This window comes from Triturus cristatus, chromosome 8 (genome assembly GCF_964204655.1).
Source record: "Triturus cristatus chromosome 8, aTriCri1.1, whole genome shotgun sequence".
NCBI classification, from domain to species: domain Eukaryota; kingdom Metazoa; phylum Chordata; class Amphibia; order Caudata; family Salamandridae; genus Triturus; species Triturus cristatus.
This window is the reverse complement of record NC_140591.1, coordinates 286,930,077-286,950,269: the sequence shown is the minus strand read 5'-3', so window position 1 is coordinate 286,950,269 and position 20,193 is coordinate 286,930,077. Positions and strand designations below refer to the sequence as shown.

Sequence of the window (20,193 nt, the reverse complement as noted above, 5' to 3'; positions counted from 1 at the left end):
TGTACTGTGTTCCCATAACACGTCGTCCTGATTCATGCTTTGCTTTGTGTTCTCAGGTTAATCGAGCAGCTCCCGCGAGCCAATGTCCTCCTCTTGCGTTACCTGTTCGGAGTCTTGCACACCATAGAGGCTCATTCTCAAACTAACCAGATGACTGCATTCAACTTAGCCGTCTGCATTGCTCCCAGCATGCTCTGGTTGCCCACCACATCCAGCCCCGAGGTGGAGAGCGATTTCACCAAAAAGGTAATATACAGTGTACTCTAGTGTCCACAGGAATATTTTTCGAATCTTTTGTTAATAGAAGTCTTCCAATTGTTTATTTTTTCTACAGCAGACTTGCTTTGTGTACATGCAAGAGTACATATTTCAGGAGCACTATTTGTAATGTTAATGTGAAAGTATTTTTTTTTTGTTACTTCATGACAGTGCTTAAGAGAACTTCGCAAAAAGATCTACTAATTTATGTATTTTTATGCTGGCTACTTTACTACATTGCAAATATTAGATCTTTTATTCTTTTTATGGATATGTACTGTCGTTTAATGCTACATGTAGAATTGTATTGCTCTACCAGCCCAAGGGCTGATTTTCGCTTTCCCGCCTTTTCCCTTGATCAGGGTCTTTCTGCTGAGAGTAAGGACGGAAAGGGTTCAGGTGGTGGTGATGGCTCATCTCTTGCCTGGAGCAAAATTGCAGTCTGAGGGTGTCACGGGAAGGGAAGCTCCCCGTAGTGCCCTCTCCTCTCAAGTTTCTGGTTCTATCCAGGGAAACCCTTCTCAAGCTCAGCCTGACCGCCTTGCAGTTGAGGGGGAGGTTTGAGGGAGCAAGGTTTGACTGAAGGGCTGGCAGCCACAGTTCAGGCTTCCAGGCGGGAATCAACACTTCGATCATACAGTAGACATTGAGCGTCCTTTTCTCTTTGGTGTGAGATGAGAGATGTAGATCCTACTATGGCAAGCCTGATTGGGACTATGGAGTTTTTGCTGGAGGGAGCAAAATTGGGCTCCAACGTTTTCACCCTTAGAGTACAGTGGGCAGCAATAAAGGCTTTCCGAAGTTCATGGAAAAAATATAAATAATGAGGATGGTCTGATCCTAGATTTGCTAGATGGATAGCACACTTGTTTCCCAGTTCTTCTCATCCATTTCCTACATGGGATTTATATGTGGTTTTGGATGCTTTAAACAGTTTTCCTTTTGAGACTTTAGATCAGATGATTTGAGAACTCTAATGCTTAAGACCTGTCTTCTCAATGCGATTACTTCAGCCAGAAGATTGGGAGAAATAGGAGCTTTGTCATGTAAACATCCTTTTTGTAGGGTTGGCCAGGATAGAGTGGTTTTACTTCCATTGCCATATTCTTTTACCTAAAACAAATTCTGTTTTTCATAGACAACAGGAGATTATATTACCCCTATTTTACCCTCCCCCCCCCCCCCCCCTTTCTTCTGAGGTAGAAACCAAACTTTATTGTTCGGATGTGAGGAGAGCTCTTGTTCTTTATCTAGAGAGAGTAAAAGATTTTAGAAAATCTGAATCTTTACTAGTAAAGTTTGGGCCTCCTAAGAAGGGGGAGAAACCAGCGACTTAGAGCAGGTGGATAAGGTTTTGGTTGCCATAGCTTATGAGGTGATGGGTATGGTGCCTCTGTCTGGGATTGAAGGTAGATCTACCCAGAAGTATGGTTTTCTTAGTGGCAGAGTTGCAGGGGGTGGAAATATCTGGGATATGTAGGGCAGTGACATGAGCTACTCCTTTGACCTTTTTAAACCACTGCAGGGTGGGAGAGTCAAAATATCTCAGATGTGTTTAGCCACAGGGTTCTCTCTTCTTCGACATAGTGGAGGGGAAGCTGAAATCTGAAGGAATAAATAGGTTGATTTGTGCGCAATGCTCGCTATGTCTCATTGGTACAGAATTCAAGCATGGGAGGGACGTGGAGGTAATGTTTCAATTTCTTACCAGTAGTTACATTACTCCTAGTCCTACTCCCTCACTGGAGTAAAACCTGCAACCAGAGTCTGAAACCCCCCAAAAAATGTTTGATTACCTACAAACATGAGTTTTGGGTTGTCTGCAGTTTTCTCCAATCTAGAGCACCCACAACTCTTTCCTTCAAGAATGTTTTATAGCTAAGATAAAGCCATGCTGGCATCATTTTGAGGTCACAAGCGAACATCTGAGAAACTTAAAAAAAAAAAAAAAAAAAAAAAACTAGCAGTGTCGAGTGGGATAATAAAACACCTTCTTTTAATGCCAGGAGCCAGGGTCTGATTTTCATTAATACCACCAGCCTCCCCTTGTCTTCTTTGAACCAGCTTTTCTTAGAATTTACGCCTCCATTTGGACCATTTCTTCCTGGCCTCGCAAAGTGAGACAGTATTTTTGTTTCTGACCTGATCTACCATCATACCAATTCGCGCTGAAAATCAGTTTTTTCCAGGTTTTGCAATATTTCCAATCTCATGTTTCACATTCATGTTTCTGTCATTCATTCCTTTGATAGCTAATGCTAGGAACAGGAAGCAGGCAGGCAGCCTCCCTCCCCTCCCCCTAAGCCAATCACAACACTGCAATGGCAGCGTTGTGATTCGTCAGGACACTGACCAGCCAGGCGCCTATGAGGCCATTTTCTCCATGTAGCCGTCATTGCAGCCTACATGGAGAAAGGGTAGAGTGCGCATGACTGGTTTGGTCAGCACCCTCAGCAGTGGGCAAGCCACTCCTCCACTGTCCTAGAGCAGACCTGCCCGCCCCAACCAAACTCTTCTGCTTTCTCGCAGTGCGAGAATCAGAAATATAAAATGGTAGTTTTACCATTTTATGTTTCTGCTTCTCGCACTGCGAGAAAGCAGTGAGGTGATGCTCCTCCGCCCTAGTGGGGGAGACGTCCCTGGCTACTGTATGCATTTTCACACATATTGTCATTCCCTTTAAGCATGTGAAGTCCAAACGTCTTCTGAGCAGAAAGCCTTCAACACACCTGTTTTAAATGCAATTCCTTCTCAAGGCCAAGTTGCTGTTGGGCTATATCCTGTTCCACTAGAGATCACTAGTGCTCTCCTGCCTTCTAAGGTGATTGTGCTGCTGTCTACCTGCCACGGTTTCTATACCGTGTACTATCCTTTTCTCTGAATAAACGTCCTGATCGCTTGCTGAGCCTCCAATGCATCTATCCTGGGCTCCTCGATTGCGGAGCGTGCGTGGCTTGCGCCGCGATGAAGGTAGGTGCTGTTGGCTGCAGGTAGATGTATAGGGCAGATACTTTGCATATATCACTAGTCTGGCGTGGTCTTTGGAGCTGGTGTTACACGGTGTCACTTTTGTGCTGGTCACATGTTCAGTGGCTCGTACGCCTGTACGTTGTCATTCCGCATCACATATTTAGTTGAACGGCTGAAGCCAAGCAAAGCTCCCTTTCCCTCCAAGATGCAGCACAACATATTTATCTCTTTTTGCTAGTTTTTAATATAGCACTTCTAGACCCCAAAGAGTGGCAGCCGCTTTATAACAGAGGTAATGAAGAGGAAAAAGCAGGCAGAACATCAGTAGGTGAAAGAGACATAAGTACAACAATAAGGGAGGTGAGAGCTATACTTTTGTGGTCCACATCAGTGCAGCAGTGGAGCTTTATAAAATATATATGCATTTGCAGTAGAAAGCAATTACATCTTTGAACAGAGCAGGAGTAGAATAGTAATGTACATAAGATATCTGCGCTTCTCGCTAGCAGAACTTGCGGGAATAAAGATGAGGATGTAATTCGTATGTGGAGGAGACATGGAGGTCTGTGGAATTGAGAGATAAGGATAGGAGGTTGTGCCTAATGGTTGTGCAACTGGAATGTTGTATACATTTGAAATGAGCATCAGTGCCATGGTAGGGCAATACTAGGAAGTCTGTGCCATCAGCAGGATAGGTTTATTGGCATGAATAAGTGGGTACTGCTATGAATGTAATAGAGGGTTGTTTAGTCTGATTTTTGAAGGTTTTTTGTGCAGGGAGAAGTCTTATGGTGGGAAGAGCACTCCAGAACCTAGGGGCATTCCGTAACAAGTATTTTCAACGCAATAGGTCTCACGTTTGTGAGAGTTTAAGCTATTTGCATTGTAAATGACAATGCCTTTTATTTGTGTTTTTAAAAGCAACACACATAAAAAAGGCTTTGTCATTTCTAATGCTGATAGCTCAAACTTTCGCGAATGCGAACCACTTCATAGTGGCTGCGCCCCTTTCTTTAGACGCTGTTTACAATATTCAGGTCACAGTGAGCGGCATCTAAAGAAAGGGGCGTGTCCAACAAAGTAAGAAAGTTAATGTAGCTAAAGTGCACAGACGTAAATTTAATAAAGCCGTAAATTAAATAAATAAGTGCGCCGCTAAAGTGAAAGCGGGCCCTGCTGCAAATAAAAAATAAATACATTAAGAATAACAATATAAAAGCGGGCAGCGTACTGCGACTTTGTGTGTGGAATAAGGGAAGCTCATTAAAGAAAATAGTACTCACCGACTAGATAAAGCAGACCGTGCAACACCACAAGTAAAAAGTCCAGTCCTAATGGGAGGTTACAAATGCAGACAAGGCGGTACCAAGGAGGGACTAGTAAACTTATTCACAAATAAAAAGCAAAGATTTTGAAAGGACTGTAATAGGAGCCAATTAAAAAGATGGGCAGGTAATGGACAGAGCTTTTATTCCATACCTCAAAACAGCATCCCTCGCAGAGCAGCGCTTGCCCTGCCCAGGCCCGACCTAAAAAGGAGCGCTTGACAGTGGATATTTGTTTGAACCGAGTACCATTATTACGTTATAATTACTTTATATCTGTGAATTAATGCATGCATGCAATCGTACTTCTGTAGCACCAGCCTAGCTGGACAGCAATAGTGCTGAAAAGTGGTCATCCTTGAGATATGATTCATACTTGTTTAGCATTAGCAGGATTAAGCTTCCAACCAGGTCTGTGTGACAAACACTGACAAAATATAGAATGGCAAAAATGTTAACTACCAACATATTGGCCATATGCTAATATCTCCCTATAATGATTTTAACCTTTTTGCAAATGTTCAGTCCTCACAAACACACTTCCCACCTCCTTTAGTGTGGGACTAATTTGATCTTCTAACTCAAGCAAGAGTAACACTGAGCGAGGTCCTTCATTCTAGTGTATGTGGTGGCAGGTACTAGAGAGTGGAATTAGTAGCATGTGGAAACCTCTGTAGAGCGATATTTATGTATGGAGGAGATTTTGTCAATATATATTTTTCAGTCTGTTTAAAAATGTGACCTGTTTTAGCCCACAATATGCAGCCTCACTGCATCAGATAGCATCTGAGCTGACAGGACCAAGATAAAAGTTAGGAAATACACAGGGACACAATATTTTGTAGGTATGAAAGATTTGCTCCTGGTTTCTTTGTTTAAATCAACAAATCTACCCCGAATTAAGCATTTAAAAAACTACAGCCTTTTAGTCTCTGGATGACCGTCAGTCTTAAATGCACATTGATTGTTTTTTTCTAATTAGCTGTTTCTAGACTTTTTCATTAACTGGACATTTGGAATGAATCGAAATATTACAGTATTTGCAGTACTTGCACGTTTTCTTGAGAATGTCCTTATCATACAAAACATTTCCGACTGTTTTCCTGTTTATACTTTACTTGCATTTAAATGTAAAATTGTTTTTAAAATTATGCCGAGCTTCATTTATGATTTGCGTTTACAATTGTGTGAAAGTAAAATCTCCTGGGTGAATTAGAGGCTCGTGCCCTCTTTGCTTTTGTTAGGTATCACTTACCTCGAAACTGCTACATTATTAGTCTGAGGTGTCAGATGCTGTAACTAAATGTGAAACTCAAACATGTTAATACAGGTTAAATGGTGTCAGCCAAGTATGGCTGTCCAAATCGTTTCCTATGTTCCACTTCTCCCAACAGATGTGTGAGATTGTGTGTTTCTTCTTGCAGATTTCCTTGTTTGTACAGTATCTCATTGAGAACTGCACCAAGATCTTTGGCGAGGATATCACCACCCTTTTTGGGGACTTGTCAGCCAGACGTGGGAGAGAAGATGGCTCAGGTACAAAGAACATTGAGCTAAAGTCCAATTTCAAATGTTGTATGTCACCATATCGACCCACAGAATAGTGACCTGTAGATCGATCATGACCGTAATATTGACTCCCAAAATGTTGGCCAGGTAATTGCAGATTTGCTACCAGCAGCATCTTTACAATGTTTTAGGCGTCTACATTATGATCTCTATGTATTTGTAGGTCGATATTTCGACTGTGATGATGTGGTGCAGCACCATCTCAATATTCTGAGGAAGTAAAGGTCTTAAATTATTTTGAATAACTTTACCGGCATCCAGTAAAAACAACCATTTAAAGGGGAAGCTCTTGTCACTTTTTCTGTCTAATGCCGCCCTACTACCATTCTGTATATACGGTGGTCTATAGCATTAACATAGGCAAAGGCACGTGCAGTCATGGCTACTGCCAATACGCAGCGGGGGCGGCAGGGCAGCAGCGGCGGGGAGGAGGGGGGTATTGAATAAAAAAAACTTACCTGATCCTGCAGCCACCTCGCACTTCTCCTTCTGCTCCGGGCAGTCCCTAGAAGCGACTCCCCAACCAATCCAGACGCTGCTGTCATACTATGAGAGAAGTGCCGGGATTGGCCTAAGCGGGCTACTTAGACACTCCGTTCAGGCACAGGGTCTGGCACGTTTCTCCACCCAGCTGGAGAATACAGCTGGGTTAGAGAAACCCAACTGTGCCTGTCTTTTTGGCCGGCCTAAGACGACCGGCCAAACAGACATGAGCACTTAGAAGTGCACAACCACTCCTCCCCGTGACCCCAGCCCCGCCCGCACTACACACACTGGTTCGCCCAGCAGCTAAAAAATAAAACGATATTAAAATATCGCTGCTGGCTCTGAGCCAGTGGGGCGCTGCTCCTCTAGCACTGCGGAGGAGCCAGTGCTGGGCACAGGACTTTAGTGGGGAGGAGGTCATTGACCTGCAGATAAACAAAAGTTTAACTTATTGTGCTGTTAGTGATTATGGCATGTGCACAGGAAGCACGCGAAAACTGCCTTTTAGGTACATGCAAGCCAGCGGTGGGGGGCAAGCAATGCAACGTGCTGCATGCACTTCTGCCGTGAACGGAAACCGCAAGCTTATTATCTCTTCCAAAGGGATCCCCGAAAGATCGAATGCAGTGGGAGAAAACATGGTTTCAAATTTGGGCCAGCTCTACGCAAAGTCTGCTCCTGAAGCAATGCTGCCTGTAATTATAATGTGTTGTGTAATTACTAAATTATATTATTTGTCCCATATTCCTATTAGTTAATTCTTTTATTTATTGGATCTGATATTATCTGCAGTTTTTAGCATCTACAATTGTCACAATTTTTTTTTTTTTCTCGATTTAAAGCCTTTTCTTCGAGATTAGCACTGCCTGGTCTCTCTTTTTGCTCTGCGATCCATAGGGTAGAGAAGGGACGAAATATTGAGTAGGCAATCTCGAGTTACTAGAATAATACAGCCAAACTATTGGGGACCAAAGTATCAACAACTAAGTATATATAGGCATTTATAGGTTCAATTTACTCAACTCCATATGTGTACCTTGACAATATATACATCGTCAAGGGCTGTAGGTATGGAGTTAAGAACATTACATCTATACTTACCTACGCATACTTACCGCCTCGATATTTTCCTCTTCTAAATTTCATATACGATATTCTTGTAACTCAATATTTCAGGATACAAACCATGTGAGCAAGCATAGAAAGAGAGAAGATGAACCTAAACCTACATAGTAAGCTTCGAATGCTGAAAGAGAAGCCTGGATAGACACCAGGAGCTTCACCGAGATCAGTGTCTTTTGATTTACATCTATTTTCAGAACGATATTTCTTTAAAAGGAAAACAATAATTTCAGTTTACTATAAAAAAAAATCAGCATTTGAAGTTAACACAAGTTTGTAATTTAACTTGGATTTTTAAAAATTATATTAGGTTAAGGAACATTCCCAATCGGTTGTCAGTACCAATAAGGCAATGTGCACTATTGAATTCATTATAGTGGACAATGGTTGGGCAGAAGATACGGTCTAGAAGGAGTAGTTTATTACCTGTTCATGCTGATCTTTTTTTAACTTCTTGTAACCGTATTCTACCAAAGGAGATTATTAGTTTGAAACCATAAACTGTACCCGAGGCAACATTTCAGGCTTCTGCACTTTACCAGATGTTTTTCCTTCGGCAGTCGGGCAAGAGAATCCATAGGTTTCAATTAATATAAGTTTAAACGGAGAGGAGCCATAGCTATGATTTCTTTAATTTGAAAATACCTAATGTGCATAATCTCCTTGGATCTTGTTTTATTTACTTCAAGTCAATGATTGTTAGAGATGTAAACACCTATGTGCACCATCATGTTTTGGAGGAGGGACTTCCTTTGTGGTCTTATGTTGATTTGGAAGCTCCAGGTGTTCATACTCTTCAAGTTCCAATGTAATGAGAAATTTAGGCTAATGCAGGTTTCCAGATTTCCCAAGAGACCCTCCCAGGGTCAGATTGGCCTTTAGGGGGTATCCGGCTGTACCCGATGGGTTGGTCTGATAGATCAGTGTTATTTAGCTGTTTGTGGGCATGTTTTCTGGAAGTCGATTTTTACTGTTGACTTCCCTACTGCTACCACAAACCTTGCCTGCAGCAAACACAAATGCATGCAGCTTCCCATACCATGCAGAACACCTATATAAAGTGTCTTTACAAGTTCAAAACTGGCCTGATTTGCAAAAGTGACCCACTTGTTGCGCTATCTGCTTCCCTAATAGGGGCTGCTTTTATTTTGGTGTCCGGGCATATCTTTTGCCCCAGTCTGACCTTGGTCCTTCCCCCTCCTCTTCATCTTCGGTCCAAGCGTAAGACAGTTCCCACAGCTGGCTCTATGCTGTTAAGTTAGACATGGTAGCTGCACTGAGCTTTCTCATTTCTGTATATAACTTCAGCTAGGCCGTGTAATCGGGCCCTGGATGGTCAGCCTTTAAAGAGCCTTTCAAGTCGATGAAAGAAATTGGAAATCTACTTTCAAGCATATACTTAGAAATACACTACCACTGCCTGCACTCATAAGCACTTGAGAATGGTTGCTGTATGAATGTCCATTCTTGGACATGGGGGTTTGTATTTTGAAAGCACTAAGGTGCCTAAAGTTTGACATGTTTATCGGGTTGTTTCAAAATGCCAAAACTCTTGTGCTAGCTGGTTGTTAATCAGATTTCTTAAAATATTGCAAATGCTTATCTCAGGGGTTTATGTGATAAATTATGGAAAATGTGATTGCTCAGATACATACACTGAAACTGTCATAAAATATTACTGAGTAACTTTAATCTAAAGTGCAATATTGTGTCTCCTTTGATTTTTTTTCAGATATGTGCTCCTATCAACTTATTGATTCATCGTACGACAGCTTGGACAATGAGCTCAATGATGATGGCGACTCCACTGTAAGTGACCTAGCCACTAAACGTGGGCCTGACAACAGGAGCAGGGACTCCGTCTTGACTTTGAGCGACTGCGAGTTGGATCAGTCTGAAGTGGATGGAATTGAACTGGCGCTGCCCCCCAGATCCATGCCTGTGAGGATCTCTACTGGTCTGCGGCACAAATCTGCATCGCAGGAACACTCCGAAAATGGATCTCTCTGTTCTAATACATCTGGCTATTCCTCAACAGCAGTGTCCGATACACTGATGAACCTGAGGCGACATCGGCGCTGCTCAGAGCCCATCGTAGGACTACTTGCATCCAAACTCAGCCAACTCAGTGGGTCGCATGATGGTGCTGCCCGCAAAACCAGCTGTGATGCCGTGATGTCTTACACAGAAGCGGGCTACCTTAAACAGCTCCGTTCATTGCAAGTGGAGGGGCAAAAACTTCTTGACCGCAGTTTGACATTGGGTATTGATGTAAGTAAGGGAGGCAGCATACGGCAAGTTGAGGAGGCCAAGGACCTTGCGAATCAGCTTTTGCCACCTGCCCCTTTGAGACTAAATGTTTGCTTGAGGAACAGTTGTTCCAGTTTGTCTTCTCCGGGGACATCCCCTTCAGGCTCCTCCATGAGCTCAATGGACAGCGCTTTCTCGCAGCTTTCTGACTATTCTGTGTTCACTCCGAATGAGATGTCCTCTCCTCTTGATTGTCCTTTCCGGTTGCAAAGGAAACCAGTGGAATCGTCCCATGACTGCAGCAGCTCCCATCCATTCTCTATGGCCCAGGTGGGAAAGGAGGTAAGTGCTTCAGTGAAGCAAGGCATCGACAGCAGCGCATCTTGTGCTGGAAATGACAATCTTGAGTGGCCACCACAAAAGAGCCATGGCACCCGGCACCCAAGCTCATGGCTCCGAAGTGGCGCCTCCACAATGAAAAACTGGTCCCTCAGGAAAAGGGAAAAATCTAAGCATGAAGACAAAAAGCACAATTCAGGCAAAATAAACAATTGCAAGTCACACAATGGCTCATGTGATGAACTTGAAAAGATTTATTTTGTAGAAGAAAAAATGTTGCTAAAAAATTCAGTCTCCACGGAAATTCTACATAATCCGGAAAAAGGGGAGTTTGGCAGTCTGTATTCTGACCAGGGAGTTGTGCAGCTTAACAGCCCGCCATCTTGTGACATGGAAGCTGAAGACAGAAACCAGATGTTACAGGAACGCTTAACTAATCGGAGTATTGTTGACAAAAATGGAAATGGGCTGAAAGACATTGAGCACAACACAACTACATGTCAGTCTGCTGGCTTGAAGACTGACTGGCCAACAGTAATGGACACAAAACACAGCCACATCCCTGAAACTGTATTTTATGGGCAGAATGTTTCTTTCTTCTCAAAGACAAACAAAAGACAAGCGCCTACCTTGCGCATGATGGGGGAGGTTCAAGGTGGGAATGCTAACATTCATCCTTCTTCAGAGGTGGCATCCATAATCAATGAAGGGCTCGGACAGTGTGACGAGGACAGTCGGGCTGTGATTGGAAGGGAAATAAGCACACGTGCTACAAGTTTCAAGAGAAATAAAGTCTTGCCTTCCAACACGGACACTACATATAAAACCACAAACAGTGCCATTGAAAAGGTGTTCTGTGTATCCCCGAAGCCATCAAACACTGCAGATCTGTATTTCTTTCAACCAGATGTTCACAAATGCCTTCCCAAAAATAAAGACCCGGAAAACAATGTGGTTCAGGGAAATGGCGAGTGGCCAAAAGCCTGCAGTTCTGGCAATGCATTTGAAGAGATGGACAAGAGACTTTTTGCAGAGGAGTCTTACGTTTGAAAGCACTGTTGTTGGGCAATAAAGGATCTTGGTGCGAACTCCTTCCAGAGGCTGCTAATTGCAGTCTTCTCAAGGCATCTATATGGTCATCCCAGAACAATTAGACACTGTTGTACAGCCAATTTCCAATGTGTGATGACCAAAGTGATTACCTTGAAGTTAAGAAGTACCATAAATACAGTAAGAGACTAAAGAGCACTTTATCCGAGATCCTATCAGATGCAACCATATTTATTGATATGAGCCACTGTGTGTTATGATGTCTGTCTGTATCAATGTCGACTTGAAGAAAGCTCTGAAGGAGTTCTGCTGATGTCTGTGTGGGGTTGGACAATCGTGGTTTTTGCTGCCCTTCTCAAAGTAGAATTTAGCACCTTTCTCTGAAAAATAATTTTCCATTATAGGTACATCTCTCTTTCTGTTGGCAACATGCTTCTAAAGTATTTTGCAGTAATCATAATCACAGATCACTGTGGGTTAAGATGCTTGCAAGCCGGTAGTGGTTAGTTTCTTTATGTTTGCTTGTTCTTTTAATAAAAGCATCGTGGCTAGTTGTGAAGTTGCTGTAAATTTGCACAGTGTATTATTGCAGGCAAAACATTTTTTAATTGTACACCATATAGATCATTTAATAATATATTTGAAGTAATTCTGTATCTAAAATGCTTTTTGAGTTTCTATAATGTCATAATACCTTTTTGGCGGTATTGAATAATTGTGTATTTTTGTACTTGCAGAAAATGCTGCTAACTTTATAAGTTGTGTGTGTTGTTGAGGCACTGATAACGTGTTTGTATTTTATAATGTATATTGATTAAGCCCATTCTGTTATGACGTCAACCACATTTTTTAAAGTATTACGTATGTTCCAATAAAGAAAGGTAAAATGCGTTTTTTGTGTCTCCATTTACTTCTGCTGGTCAAGATTCAACAACAGACCATCAGCCTGTATTTCACACTCGAATGAAAACCAATTTTCCCCCTGGAAATTTTCCCTCTAACTCAGAGCACTCTACTGGCCTTTAGTAACCGAGGTTCTTCGAGCAGGAACAAAATCAGATAGTTTTAGAATTAAAGCAGGTAATTTGCATAACTGCATACACCAAACTACATAGGGTCAGGGGCTTCATAAGGAACAGAATAAATAGTTCTGGCATGCAAGATCCCAGCTCCCAAGATGAAGTTTTAGTGACATCAAGCTTACAAAATCACCTCCAACAAATAGAAAACCAATCCTGGACTCCCAAATTGGCAAAAAAGGAATGCTTCTTAACTATGTTTCTCATGTCAAAGTGAACAAAGCTTCTGTGGGAGGATGTTCTGATATGCACTTTGAGTAACTTGCTTATTTATTTAGTTCCTTTCATTGGACAGAGTGGGCGACAAACATCATGATGGAGGTGGCAGAGTCAGTGACTTTAAAACTGTACAAAGCCAAGGGGAGTGTTGGTGATATTTACACCAATGACGCGGATTGCCACTAAGGTATTGGCATTAACATTAACTTGTATATTTCTAAATTGACTGGCCAGTAACGGAGGCAGGCCCATGATACAATAGGCAAATAGTAGATCATATAGAGTGTTCTAAAAAGTAGGACTTGCACACTTGCATTGTTAGATGATACGAAAATTGTTAAGGTGTTTTTTTACTCTAACAAAGTTGTCAGCAAATTTAGACCGAACTGCATTAGGCAGATTTTAACCAATTATCAGAAGCCTCTGGCAAGAATTGCATCATATCTTTGGAATATTCTGCACTCTTTGGAAAATAATGGAGTGGAATCGGCCTGTAAGCATTGCCACGGTCCACTTCCAGATCTCCACATTTCGGCTTTTTCACTTTCTTTCCCATCCCTGCCAGACTGCCTGGAAGAGGAAATGAAGTTCATCTAAACCATGGCGCCTGCTCTCCAGCTTCCAGTTTAGCACACAGGCCTTTAATGTGCTAGCCTGTCTGTTGTAGATTGAAATGAACTATGTCCTCACACTTACTCTTTCCTCAAGATTTATTCATCAGAGAAAACCTCCATCACGCAGCTGGGCCAGCCGCAACCAGCAGCTGAGCTGCTTTTTCAAACCCTAGAGTGCAAATATGTCACTCATGGAATGCCCATGTAATAGAAGGGTTACACAGAGCAAAACCCCTCATGACACTGTTTGAACCAAGTTAATCACAATATATCACATCCCCCTCCCTTCCCAAAAGAAGCAAACAATCCACACGTAAAAAAGACAAAACCCACACATACAAAGACAAAAGGGAGCAGGATCTGTTTTCTTCCTACCTAAATTGAAAGACAATACAAATGACAACAGAATGTAACCAAGACCAAATTCGCATGCAAGTATGTCACTCATGGAATGCACATGTCATAGAAGGATTACACCGAGCATAACCCCTCATGACACTGGTTGAACCAAGGTAATCACAATATAACGCATACCCTCCCCTCCCGAATAACCCACGCATAAAAAGACCAAACTCGCACATACAAAGGCGAAAGAGACCCAAAACCCCTTAAGACACTCCACCAAGACTCTACCCTCAAACATAATCCCCCAAGTAACCAAGGGGGGGTCCTTGATCTCAAAGCCCTTTCTGCCTGCAACCTCACTGAACCACTATCCCCACTCTCTGGCACTTCAGAAACTCCATGATGGACAGGGCCCTTCTTTGGGGATTTTGCTTTTTTCCCCTCTTGTTTTTTTCGAAATCTCTTTTCATGGCCTGGGGACTCTGAGCACTTTCCCTCTGTACCACAGTGTGAAACCACACACACATTTCCTACATATGCTTGGAAGTTGTGCTTACTGGATTGGTTAAGGTACTGTACCTGTGAGTACCCTGTAAAGAGGTATACCACATACCCAGGGCAGGTATTGGACTGGCTACTAATGAGCCGCAGCACTGATTGTGCCACCCACAAGAATAGCCTTTCAAACCTGTCTCAAGCCTGCCATTGCAGTTCCTGTGTGTGCAATTGCACTTATGCTCAGGTTGGCATTTCTAAACCATTAGCAAATGCTGAGTGGGCTGTTCACTACCACAAGGACACCCTGTTAGAAATGGGTGTCTCTAGTTGGCAGTGGTTGGCACCTTTGTCCAAATAGGAACCCTTGCTTCTAGTCAGGGAAAGGGGGATACACTCCTAAAATAACCCCTGCTCACCCCTTGGTAGCTTGGCACGAGCAGACGGGCTTATCTCAGAGGCAGTGTGTAAAGAATTTGTGAACACATACAGTAATACAGTGAAGACACTACAGATTGGACACCACACCAGTTTAGAAAAATGTTTTCTTTAGCTAAACAAAACCAAACTACCAAAATCCACATTACAGTTTCAAAAATAGGCTCTTCAATGGTAGAAATAGTTCAGTTCAATGCAAGTTGTAAATGCGACACTTTTCCAACAAAGTACCATAGATGTGTCACGCAAAACAAACAAAAGGGTCGCAGGGAAGGCGATGCATCAGTTCCTTGCTTCGGGGAGGCGGCACACCTGTTCCTTACAGCAGCGCAGGGGAGGCGATGCGTCTGTTCCTTACCGGAGAGCAGGGGATGCGTCAGTTTCTTACTGCGTTCCGGTTATGATGCGACAAGATGGCGCCTCAATGAGTGGCGACGATCCAGTGCGATGCGACAAAATGGCAGTTTGATGCGATGAGACGATCCGGTCGATTCGTGAACGTTTGCAGCTGCACGGCAAGTGCTGTGACGGTTTTCTCAGCGATGCATCGGGGCCTGGTGTGAATGCGGTATGCGTCTTCTCCGTGACTCAGCGATGCGTCGGGAATCGGTGTGGATGAGACACGCTTCTTCCTCGTTGCAGCTCCCAACAACAAACAGTCTCTAGAGGTCCTAAACAGCAGCAGGCACCTCTTTGCAGGTAGGAATTCCCAGCAAGGGAATTTAGGGGAGCTGGGGTGCAGTCTTTGTATCTGAGACTTCAGACAGGAGGCAGGCTCAATTTCAAGCCCTTGGAGATCTTCCTCAAGATGACAAAGCAAACAAAGTCCTTTTCTACTTTCCTTGGCAAGAAGTAGCCACTGCAGGCCAACCCCAAACAGCAAACCGCACAGGGGCAGTAATCTTCCTTCAGCTTCTCTGGTTACTTCTTGTCAAAGGTTCCTCTTGATTTTCCATAAGTGATCAAAAGTTCTGGGGTGTGGGTACCCCTTTTTATACACACAAATCCTTTGTCTCTGAAGGCAGAGAGTGTCTGACCCCAGCCAAAACCAGTTTTGTCCTCACTGGTGCAGCTTCGTGGCAGGAGGTGGAGACAGCATTGTTGAAAGCAGACCTGGCCCAGGCAGGTGAAAGGAAATCTCCTCCCCCTACTCTAAATTCAACCCAGGTCCCATTCAGCCCAGCCCCGACTCAGACTGCTGGAGCCGCAGCCCTCTCCCAGCTCCTGTCACTCACAAGCCAGACATGCAATACACAAACCTAGCAGAGGCATACTGGATAGTTAGGCAAGAAAATACCTACTTTCGAAAAATGGTATTTTCATACACCGAATGCTAAAATCACTCAAACTGAGAGATGCACTTGAGTTGAGGCACACTAAACTTAATTTTCCTATCTTGTTTCCTGGGTCAGTTATGTTTATAAGATGTTGTAATCAAACTGCAAAAACAACAGTTGATGGATAGAATGCAAAACAATGTCATACATTCACCCCAGTACAGAGATCTGGGTCTATATCCATCGTTTTTTTGCACACCATGCCATGCCAGTTTGAACCCAGCCATATGCAAATCAGTCTTGACCCTGTGCCTCATGGGTACAGTCCAGCCCGAACTGCCAAGCCAGGTCCTCCCTGGACTGGAAACAAGCATCCTAGGACCGGTTTCGGGGTTTCACCCCTCTGCAGCCAGGATAGCTTGATTCCAGTGGCATGGAGAGCACGGGACCCACGTCTGGGCATACCCTTCCCACTCTGGGTTACAAATGCAAAAACAGTTGATGGACAGAATGCAGAACAATGTCCTACATTCACCACAGTACAGAGATCTGGGCCTAAATCCATCGTTTCTTTGCTCACCATGCCATTCCAGTTTGAACCCAGCCATATGCAAATCAGTCTTGACCCTGTGCCTCATGGGTACAGTCCAGCCCGCACTGCCAAGCCAGGTCCTCCCTGGACTGGAAACAAGCATCCTATGACCAGTTTCGGGGTTTCACCACTCTTCAGCCAGGATAGCGTGATTCCAGTGGCATGGACTGATTTGCATATGGCTATGTCTGAACTGGGGTGGCGTGGTGAGCAAAATAACAATTGATTAAACCCATATCTGTGACTGGGGGTGAATGTTTGACAATACTCCGCATTCCGTCCATCATCTTTTTGTGTTGCATTTTCACCCTAAGTGGGAAGGGTATGCCCAGACGTGGGTCCCGTGCTCACTACGCCACTGGAGTCAAGCTATCCTGGCTGATGAGGGCTGAAAGCCCGAAACCGGTCCTAGGATGCTTTATTCCTGTCCAGGGAAGACATGGCCTGGCAGTTCGGTCTGGACTGTTCCCATGAGGCACAGGGTCAAGACTGATTTGCATAAGGCTATGTCTGAACTGGGGTGGCGTGGTGAGCAAAATGACGATGGATTAAACCCAGATCTGTGACTGGGGGTGAATGTTTGACAATGTTCAACATTCCGTCCATCATCTTTTTGTGTTGCGTTATAATCAAACTGCCCATTATTGCCTATAGGAACAGATAGCCTTGCAATAGTGAAAAACTAAACTGGCAGTATTTCACTATCAGGACATGCCACACACACCAGGGCATGTTCTACCTTTCACATACAATGCACCCTGCCCACAGGAGTACCTTGGGGGCTACCTTGGGGGTGAGTAACATGCAGAAAAGGGAAGGTTTAGGGACTGGCAAGTGTGTGCACTTGCCAAGTCGACATGGCAGTCCCAGACTGCACACAAGCTCTGCAACGGCAGGCCTGAGCCACATTTTACAAGCTGCTTCTGTGGGGGGGCACAATCAGTGCTGCAAACCCACCAGCAGCATTTTATTTACAGGCCCTGGGCACACATGGTGAAATGAACTAGGGACTAACAAGTAAATCAAATAACCAATCATGGAATCACTAATCAATACAACAATTTACAATAGGGAGTGTAGGAAGGTGGTATCTGACTGCATGGTTGCCCCCACTTTTTTTCCTGGTGTTTTGCTGGTTTTCGACTTAGACTGGGGTCCTGAATAGCAGGATCCCAGCCAAACTATCTGTTTTCCCCTTTAAATTGATTCCATGTACCTTGGGTATACCACAGATTGGATTCTGGGGTGCCCTTATAAGTCCCTAGTATATGGTATACTATGTACCCAGGGCATAGGTACTCCAGAGGCCTACCAGGGGCTGCAGCATGTATTGTGCCATCCTGGCAAGCCCTCCAAAATGACACCACAGGTCTGCTATTGCAGCCTGGGTAAGGTGGTGCATGCACCTCTTACTGAGATATAGGTTCACTATATCTCGCCCTATCACTGCACATATAAACCTATCAGTCACCCCTATGGCAGGCCTTATCAATCCTGAAGGCAGGGTGCTTGGTTTTATGTGAGAGGGTGCCCATGCCTGACCAGAGCCCCTCTGCAGCCTTCGGAATCTATTCTCCGGTGATGCAGCCTGACCATATACTCTTAAGTGCATTATAACCTCGCGGTAAATGCTAACTTTGACACCACACACGACATGTTTCCATGCAGCCATCCCAAACACCTTGGAATCATACCCACACACCAGTAACTTTTGTGGGATTATGATCCCACCCTTCTAGAGGGAGAGACATGACAGCACCGGTATACCCGGTACCAGCTAACAGAGCCCTGGCATCACAAAATCTGGTCTCCTGCTGCTGACCGAAACTCCGGCAGGGGAGGCCTGGACAATAGGTTTCCTGTCACAGTGAGGTGTTATCACCTCCCAGACAGGCTTTAGTGGATTAGGGCTGGGTGGGTGCACTCCAAGAGTGCTTAGTTCAGCACTGGGGGCACATTTGGTGTTCCTGTGCATAGTCCAGGTCAAACCGGTTGCAGGGGCTACCAGCCCCTGCTCTGGCGAGAAACTGGACAAAGGAAATGGGTGTAGCCATCCCTCTTTCCTGACCCTCCCATAGATGGGTCCCCAGAGTATGTCCAACCCCTTCCTTTGGTATAAGAAAGGAACCCCTGGCTACAGGACTTTAGATTACACCTAGACGAAACTCTGATACAGAAATCCCAGAACTTCGACAATCTACACGACTAGATGACTGAAGAATCTCCCTTGGAGTAAAGGAGTTACTCCCCTGCAAGGCAGGCACCAAAGACTCATCTGACCGGTTTGCATCCCCGAAGCTCCCGCCGGACTCTTTAGTATTTGCAACACAGGAAGTGGGTTTCCAGACTTTGCAGAGGCTGACCCGAGTCCCCAGCAAAGCTGAGACCGGTAGCCCTCGTAGGTACCCTGGAACCGGAACCCCTGGACACCATGCTCATTTGCAAGTGTATTAGCTTCTCGACGTCCCTTGGGGCTGTGCATTGTGTAACTTGTAGCCCAGACCCCAAGCACCTTTTCCACCGAAGATTGCTGGCCTACACTCCACGAGTGTTCCGTGAGCCGGCCCTTTGTGTTTTCGCTCGAGGTACCTTTGCTATCTCTGGTCCGTTGACTGGTGGGTCCCTGTGAAGGCAACTTTAACTTTAATTGGGCTTCCCTGGTTGCTCCATATGTGCCCTGACTCTCCATCGCTTTGGGAGTCCCCAGGACCTTGCTGGTCCGCACCGAAGCATCTTTCATCTTTCTGCATGGGTTGCTGTTGCCAAGGCTTGTTGTGTCCAATCCGGACACTGATGCTGCAACACTCGACATCCTTTGTGGGACAGCTCGAATCCAGCTCCTGGTCATCCTCTCCACCTCCTGGTCCTCATGGCTGAAGAGTCAAGCGTCCCCTCTTCGTACCTGAAGCACCCGACATCAGTGAGCATTCGTCTATCGTGCCCCTGGTCACTGGCAAGTGACCCAGACTCTGTCCCCTCTGCTTTCAGGTTCTTCACGTCTTCGATCCAGGCTTGGATCTCTTCGGACACTTCTCCTTTTCCCGGCAGCAGCACTTTTCAGCATTCTGCCATTGAAAAAGACGAAGCGACCAGACACCATTTGACACCTATGTACCCGGCTTACCTGGATGTGGTAACACGAGTACTCTGGTGCTCCCGTGGGTGTTGGCCCTCGAACCATCTAAGTCCAAAAGGGTTTGTTCCTATTCCACCTCTAAGTGTCCTTAAACTTTAAAATTCCAACCGCTTCTTTCCCCGTAGAAGCTAACGGAGCCCGCGGCTGTGTTCTCACATAGCACGGGTCCCCCGTGGATCCCCTGTGTCACTACCTTGGGTGGTTCCTTGGGGTCCCAGCGATTCTACAGGCTCTAGGCCTTGTATCTTGACACGCTTGACGAGTGACAGCTCTGCTAGTCCTTGGTAATAGGCAAGCGCCTGGTAAAGGGCTCTGTCTTTTGCTGCCATTATTTCTGAATCTCTGAATGTTGCTTCCGTTACATTTTTAAAACTGTACTTACACTTGTTGATAAGGAGCGCCTGGTAAAGGGCTCCGTTTTTCGCTGCTATTACTTTCTAATTTTAACGAATTATCTTGCTAGCACATTAATTATCACTCAGTCATTCCCCTCACCTGCACTGTGTTCCCGGTCCACCGCCAATTGTTTGGATTGTGTGGAGGGACGGTTAGTGCAACAGGAAGTGATTTACGACTTCCGGGTCGCCCACCAATTAGAAGCCTCACAGCTGAATACTCAGCTTAAATTC

General features: G+C 44.6%; 1 protein-coding gene across 2 annotated transcripts in view; it reads left to right on the top strand.

The window, feature by feature from the left end:
- Positions 1-12,260, top strand: part of ARHGAP20 (Rho GTPase activating protein 20) — a 301,512-nt gene extending 289,252 nt beyond the window's left edge. For both annotated transcript variants that reach the window (XM_085621537.1, XM_085621538.1), the window contains 3 exons: positions 57-246; positions 5,978-6,089; positions 9,463-12,260. In XM_085621537.1, the coding sequence (XP_085477663.1) occupies positions 57-246; positions 5,978-6,089; positions 9,463-11,369 (2,209 nt within the window). In that variant the 3' untranslated portion in view covers positions 11,370-12,260. The remainder of the gene's footprint in view (positions 1-56; positions 247-5,977; positions 6,090-9,462) is intronic.
- The last annotated feature ends 7,933 nt before the right edge of the window (positions 12,261-20,193 follow it).